This window comes from Melopsittacus undulatus, chromosome Z (genome assembly GCF_012275295.1).
Source record: "Melopsittacus undulatus isolate bMelUnd1 chromosome Z, bMelUnd1.mat.Z, whole genome shotgun sequence".
Lineage (NCBI taxonomy): Eukaryota > Metazoa > Chordata > Aves > Psittaciformes > Psittaculidae > Melopsittacus > Melopsittacus undulatus.
Window position 1 is genome coordinate 81,445,811 of NC_047557.1, and position 7,418 is coordinate 81,453,228.

The window sequence follows — 7,418 nt, forward strand, 5'->3', positions numbered from 1 at the left end:
CTGTCCCACGCATGGGTGCACTGCAGGATGGCCCAGGATGCACTTTAGCAGCCCAGCCCTGGTGGAGTGTCCACCAAGAAAGCCTGCTTGGCCAGGGGAACCTCGGCAGGACCCACTGGGGGGCACAGGAATGGGCAAGGCCACAGGACTGAGCATCTCCACCCAGACTGCAATTTCCCAGTGCATGCTGTGGGATGGAGTGGGACCTCTCTGTTCATAACGAAGGTGCTGGAGAATCGGCTTCACTGGTGCTCCATAGAATCAGGACAGACAGGTATCATAACAACATCATCTGTCACACTGTAATACCACTGTAATCACATCAGCAGGTTCAGCACATGAGACTCTCAAGAGAAAGGGGATTAGGAGACACCATTATTTACAGTCCACCACACTGGCTGAGCTCCTTTGCTGCTCATGCATCACCAGCAATGGCATTTAGCCCTTGTGAAGACCTCACAGGCTCCAGCTGCTCTGCTGCCTCGGCTGTGGCATGCAACCATCCAATCACAGCCAGAGAGGATGGAGACATCCCGTTTTATGCTTTCTACAAACCTCCTCAGTCCTCACTGCTCTGTGCTGCACTGGGTAAAGTGACAGTCCCTCAGTGGTCCCTCCACGGTAGGGGACAGTCCCCTTGCAACTGCAGGGACACAGCTGCTGCCTGATCACTGCTCCAGGACCCAGGGTCCTCCAGCAGAGCTGCCCTGGCAGCAGGGAACAAAGGGCAACAGGATTCTGTTCTCCAAAGAGATGAAGTCTGAAAATGTCTTTATGCTGTCCCCAAATATCCAAAACCACTTACCAGCAAGAAATTGTGACCCCAAAGAACAGGAGAGCCGAGTGCTCCACAGACTTCAGGCCTTCCATCTGCTCACTGCACATCCTGCACCCACAGCATGCCCTGCTCACAAATGCATCTGTGGTTTCCATTGCAGCAGCAGCTCTGGTCTTGCTGCTTGGACATGGAGAAAGGGCAAGAGAGGGGCAGGGCAGGAGCCATGGACGAGCCACCCAGGGAGATCCCATCCTGATCTCTACTGGCAAGCGCAGATTTGTCCGACTGCACATTTCCCCTTGACTACAAACTTCCTCTAGGGCCCAATTGAGCGAAATTTGTGATTTAGGGCAGAAAAGATCATGTTGTTGCTGTGCATCCTGGTGATCACATCAAACCCCATGCACAACTGCTCACAGAAAAGGTCCACATTCTGCAACAATCAGTTCCCTTCTCCATGCCAGAGCTGAAAACCACAGTACCCACTGGGCATGGGCAGCTGTGCAAGAAGAGATGGGCATGGCCTTTTAATGATGGGGGGATGTGTCTGTTTCAACCACCAGATTTGGAGGAAAGAGTTGATTTCATTAAAAGCAGACCCTGTGAAGTGGAAGGGAACAGAGCAGCCCCTGAGGGACACACAGGCAGTGCGGATCCTGTGCAGGTGCAGGGGAACCTCCTGCACTTACAGGGTACTTGATGTGTTCTGGCTGTTACAGGCTTTTCTGAGTTACTGAAAACAGAAATGCTGGCTTTCTGAATTTTCACTGAATTCCTGTTTCCAGCCAGCACCACACAGCACATGTGAGAGATAGATTAGGAAATCATCACTTATGGAATGAGAAACATCTTTCATTTCTTTCTAACAAAAACACATACCAAAATCACATGCATGCCAGCCAAAAAGGCCCTGCCAGCATCCCCAGCAGTGAAGAGCATGCAGGTCCCTCTACCCCAGGCACCATTCCATTCCCACAGCCCATCCCCTGACAACATAACTAAATATTAATTAATGGGTACTTATGCATAATGCTCATTGACCTTGCACATTGACACCAAGCCACACAGAACAACACTAATGTCTCCACAGCCTTGGAGGCCACCTTGACTCTGCATGGAGGTGATGATCCAATCTTTTCCTAAAGAATTTTACAGGCCTCCTTTTGCAGCAGAGAAATGCTGCCCCTTGATCTGTGAAGCTTCACCCTTAGATGGATTTGTATTGCCAGCGAAACAAAATCTCATAGAACCACAAAACCATAGAATGGTTTGGGTTGGGAGGGACCTTAAAGCTCATCCAGTTCCAACCTTTTACCACAGTCAGGGACACCTTCCACTACAGCAGGTTGCTCCAAGCCCCTGTGTCCAACCTGGCCTTGAACACTGCCAGGGATGGGGCAGCCACAGCTTCTCTGGGCAACCTGTGCCAGGGCCTCAGCACCCTCACAGGGAAGAACTCTGCCTAAGAGCTCATCTCAATCTCCCCTCTGTCAGGTTAAAGCTATTCCCCATTGTCTTGTCCCTACAGGCCCTTGTCCAAAGTCGTCTGCCCCCAACATGTGGTGGGTTATGAGAACTATGCCTGATAAGTTCTCAGCTCCTTCCCAACAGTTTTAGACTCTGCTCAGGGGATTATAAACCTGGGTTTAAATGGCACAGCCCTGGACTTACTGTTCAACAGCAGAATTTATGTTCTCAGCTTGTCTTATTTTTAAAATCCGGCCTATGACAGCTGATGTTTCTTCCTAAATCCTCAGCTTCTGGAATCATGCAATGATGGACAATCCAGAGCTGGGGGGAAGGAAACTGTTCTAGACAGAGCTTTTTGCTGCTGGCTACAGGCAGAAAATCTGACAGCCCAAACCCGAAGCCTTAGCAAAAGCAGCAGACAAATAAAAAGTCCTTCTTGCTAAGTACTACACTTGTTTGTTTTCCTGACACTTTAAGGATATTCCTATAATCAAACCCCCCTGAGTTCCTAGGAATTACTTTATCCCCTGCTCCTGTGATCCAAATAAGTAACCTTGCAAAGACAGCAGCCAGGAAACTGAGGCAAAGCAGCAAAAAGTGATGACTTAGGTCCCTTGACAAATATTTTGCAGGGGTTTAAAATACAAGTTTTAAGCTTTCAGGGGGGGAAAGTGTCCAGTCCTTCTTTCTTTCTGCTGTTTTGTGGTTGTGCCCTGTGCATCATTTCAGATGCACAGCTCCTCCACTGCACCAGAAAATTCACCTTTTCTTCTCTCCCCTCACCCTGGCTCTGAATGCCATCTAGGACTCTCACATAAAGAGTTCCTTATGAGAGCTGGCAACCCTGAACCGGGACAGGAGACTGCAAGCACTGGCTTCTTCCTCAATTACCCGGTATTACATTCTCCGCACGCTGGCAGCTCCCAGAGAACAAGCCCTGATTTATGGCAGCATGAGTGGCTCTGGCCAGTGTTCCCCAGGGAGAGGTTTCCACTGAAGTCAGTGGGAAACTCTTTCCACTGGGTATAATGAGAGCAAGAGAAGTTGTTGTTCCTTCCAGACTTCACACACCATGCTGAAACTGCTAAAAGGTGAACAAAGCCAGAGCAATTCCAGTACACAACCAGAGCAGGCTGGTAAGTCATGGGGTCTCACCAGCACTGCGTAACCCCACTGTTCTGGGGTGAGGAAGGAGGATCATGGCCAGACGAGCAGAGATCATGCTGGGGGCTGCATGGCTGATGTATCTCCCCAGGGCAAGGAGCAGATTCACCCGCAGCTGAACTCCTGCAGCTGAGCCCTAATTGTATTTTTCCACACTGGAAACCCCAGGTTCCAGGACCCGTGCCCTCCTCCTCCAGCACGGACCCTAATCCGACCCCACAACCAACAGCTTTATAGACTGCACTGCCTTGCCAGCACCCTGCACAGGGTCCCTCACTGTCCACCAGTGCAGATTCCTGGAGCAAAGGTGTCCCTGTGGCAAGACAGGCTGGTGCAACTCTGGATGAATTCATTTCTTTTGAGATCATGCTCAGAAAGGCAGTGGGGAGGGAGAAGCATCACAGCCACATCTCAAATACTAGCAGTTGTACGGTGCTGCCACACTCACATTGCTACAGCCCCGAGGTCTGCAGCATTCAAGAGATGCAAACCGTCACCCCAACAAAGCAAGCCCTGGGAATGGCGCAGCATATGCCGACAGTACCAACAAACCCCATCTCTGAGTGGTGAGGTGTTCCAGGAACCAGGAAAGCAGCTCCAGGACTGCTCGTGTACCCCAGCAATCCCCAGCAAGTGCTGAGGTTGTATACACTGCAAGTAGGTGCAATTTTGGGGTCCCTGGAAGCCTCACCGAGTGCCTTCCCTTCACATTATCCCAGCAGGGATGTTCCAGAGGCAACAGCAAAGAAAGACATGCACATCATCAGAAAATTTATGTCCCAGGCTATCATCCAGCTGTAACCAAAGCAAATGCAGCATTTCCCTGAGGCTACTCCAGCAAAATATCCTCTGCCAAATCAGTTCTTCAGAACAGATCCTTCCCCCACACCCAGAGCTTTTGTTTCCAGCCTTTCTCCTCCCATTGCTCTGCTTCTTGCTCCCCAACAGGCTTCAGTGGGATTTCTGGCCCATAGTAAAATATTTTCTGACTCTAGAGAAGCCCAGTGGCATCACAAGCCAGCATAAAAGCCTGGTACCTGGGCTTGCAGGAGGAGGCTGGTGCTGGTGATAGGGGAGTGATATCAGAGCTGAGCACCCCTGGGCTGTGATTGCACTGGCCTGTTCCTGACTCCAGCCTTTCCAACAAGCTTCGAGTGCATCTCCAGGAAGTTTCAAATCTGGGGCTCAAGGTTCACAGGGATCCTTCTAATTCCTTCCCAAGAAGCATCTGAGACTCTTGGGGAGTCAGCAGCAAGGACCCAGCCCTTTGGAGATGTTTCTGCTACCAAAGCTGAGCTCTCATCTCCAACTCCTGTTCCACCCTCCCTGCAGTAATCTACTCCAAAGGGTGTTGCCACCCACCAAGTCCTCCAGCCTGACTGGCTTCAATCCAGCCACTTGCCTAAATAAGAGTTACTCACCCAAAGACTTATTGCATCAGGTCCTCAGGGTGGTGGAGCTGATGGGAAAACAGCTCCCTACCTTCCATGCTCCAGGCACCCCACGCTGCTGAGAGCAGTGTTCTCTTCACCACAGTCATGGGGACAAGGTCTTGCTGGGCACGGAGGAGTGAGGTGCAGCCCATCTGTGAGCATGAACCCCCTCAATCGCTTCAGAACTGCACTGCATGGAAGGTACAATCGCAGGCAGAACAACATCAGGCTGCAAACAGTCCCCCAAGAAGCACTTCTGCACTTCCCAGCCATCAGCTCACTGGATCCCTCTGGAACTCGATGCCGGAGGAGAAACAGCAGCTGCCAGGAGAAACCCCAACCAGACGTCCCAGGCCCTGGGAGCAAAGCCACATGGCCCCAGTGCTTGCCTAAGGGTTGTGTGCTCGGTTGGCAGCGTTAGGAGCGGATGCAGAGGGAAGTGGGAATGGGAGGAACAAGTTCTACACAGTGCAGAAACGGAGTGGCCTGGGCTGGGGAACGGGGTGTGAAGCTATTGGGAGAAGGGGGTGAGGGAGGTTGTCCCAGCAGATGGGTGGTGTGATCGAGGGGTTGTAAGGTCTGTCCTATGGTATGAAAGTCTGTCCCAGGGAGGGCAGAAGGGACACCACACGCCCAGGACAAGCCGGGGACACACACACACGCACACTGCGCTGTAGGTCCCCAGGAGATTCCTGCTGGTCAGCGCCATGCTCCTTCTGGGATGCCCGAGGCCTCCGGTCTCCTCCGGTGCATTCCCCGTGGCTGTCACTTACCCACAGGACCCACGGGGGACGATCCCACCGGGGGCCCGGCTCAGACACCGGCGGGTCCCTCTCCTGACCCCTTCCCCTCCTTGGTACCTTCGCGGCCCGCCCCGCGGTACTCACCACCCCACCCCCCCCCGCCCGGTACTCACCCCGGTTCTCTCTCACTCCAGGTACTCGCCGCCGGGGCCGAGCAGCTCCCGCGGGGCCGCGGCTCCGAGCCTCCCGCCTCCGCCCCGGCAACGGTAACGGGGGAAGGAGAGAGGGCGGTGATATCTGGGGGAGGGCGCGGCCATGCCTGGGCCACCCCCGGAGCAGCATCCTGCCTTTCGGATTAAACAAACCCACAAGGACCCACCCCAGAGCTTCCCAGATGGCTCTTGGGCTCTTCGCAACAGAAAGCAGCTTTTAAAAAAAAAACCCACGCAATGCGGTTGGGAAACCCGTTTCCGCGTTATCCACCCGGGAGCAGCGAAAACGGAACTTTGCTGGATAGTTTTGAACCAAACACACCGGTTTCTGCGCTTCCTGGAGGCCGGCGGGGCTCTTTCTGCCCGGCTGCTGCGGGTGCTTCTGGTGCCGAATTCAGCGCCGGGTGAGGGTGCTGCCCCGGCAGCTGCGAGGAGAGCGCAGGGCACGGGGCTGGCAGCATCGCACCGACGCTCCCCTGCTCCACCCAAGCAGTCGTCCCTTCCAGCCTGGAGCTGCCGCGGTTTGCACCCGGCGTACCATGAGCAACCTCAGCTGGCGCTTGGCGGTCACATCGTCAGGCGTCAGGGATATTTATAGAGATAGTTTTGATGTGGAGGTAGGGTAATAACAGGTGTCCTGGGCTGCATCCTCAGAGCAGGAGGTTGAAGGAGGGGGATTCTCCCCCTCTGCTCCTCTCTGGGCAGACCCCCCCTGCAGTTCTGCATCCAGCTCTGGGGCAACAACACAAGAGAGACGTGGAGCTGTTGGAGTGAGTCCAGAGGAGGACATAGACATGCTGCGAGCGCTGGAGCAGCTCTGCTCTGGAGCCAGGCTGAGAGAGTTGGGCATGCTCAGCCTGGAGAAGAGAAGGCTCCTTAAGGGGAGACCTTAGAGCAGCTCCAGTTGCTAAAAGGGCTACAAAAGAGGGCCTTTGGACAAGGGCCTGTGAGGACAGGACAAGGGTTTAAGGCTTTAACCTGACAGAGGGTTTTTTCCCTTAATTTTCACCCCATACCCTAGTGCCAGGTTTACTATCAACATAATAACTTGGAAGTTACAGGCTTATCAGGTTTACCTCCACCTAATTCTACTGGGGTCAAGTTTACACCAGGAACAGATCTGGCATTTTAGGAAGATTTTAGGACAAAGTTCTTCCATGTGAGGGTAGTGAGGTCTTGGCACAGGTTGCCCAGAGGAGCTGTGACTGCCCCATCCCTGGCAGTGTTCAAGGCCAGGTTGGACAGAGCTTGGAGCAACCTGGTCTAGTGGAAGGTGTCCCTGCCTGTGGCAGGGGGCTGGAATTGGATGAGCTTTAAGGTTCCTTCCAACCCAAACCAGTCTGCGATTCTGTAACAGTAAGACTGGAAGCCTCCCATTCTTATTTGTAGAAAGCCTTTTACTATGGGCTCTGCTCATGCTTTTAAAGATCACAGGCAAAAGCAGCAAGTCCCGTATTCCCCTTGGACAGCCTTTCCCTCTCCTGCAGCTTCAATTGTTAAAGTGGAAGAGTTTCAAGGCAACAAGTTGGATTTTGGCATGAACAAGATCCCCCCTCTTGGCCAGCCCCACTCCCATCTTGGCACTGCACGAATGGACAGGGGACCAGGATGGGCTTAC

General features: G+C 53.2%; 1 protein-coding gene across 7 annotated transcripts in view; it reads right to left on the bottom strand.

Annotated features, from left to right (window-relative positions):
• CPNE2 (copine 2) overlaps positions 1 to 6,242 on the bottom strand; it is a 52,692-nt gene extending 46,450 nt beyond the window's left edge. Inside the window, exon 1 of one of the 7 annotated variants that reach the window (XM_031051727.2) lies at positions 6,123 to 6,242. Coding sequence is in view for 2 of the 7 variants with exons in the window: in XM_031051729.2 (XP_030907589.2) it covers positions 5,762 to 5,930 (169 nt within the window). In the remaining 5 variants the exon portion in view is untranslated. Of the gene's footprint in view, positions 1 to 5,761; positions 5,932 to 6,122 lie in introns of those variants that run through there. The other 6 variants (XM_031051732.2, XM_031051729.2, XM_005152305.3 and 3 more) reach the window with 6 other exon arrangements.
• Between the last annotated feature and the right edge of the window lie 1,176 nt (positions 6,243 to 7,418).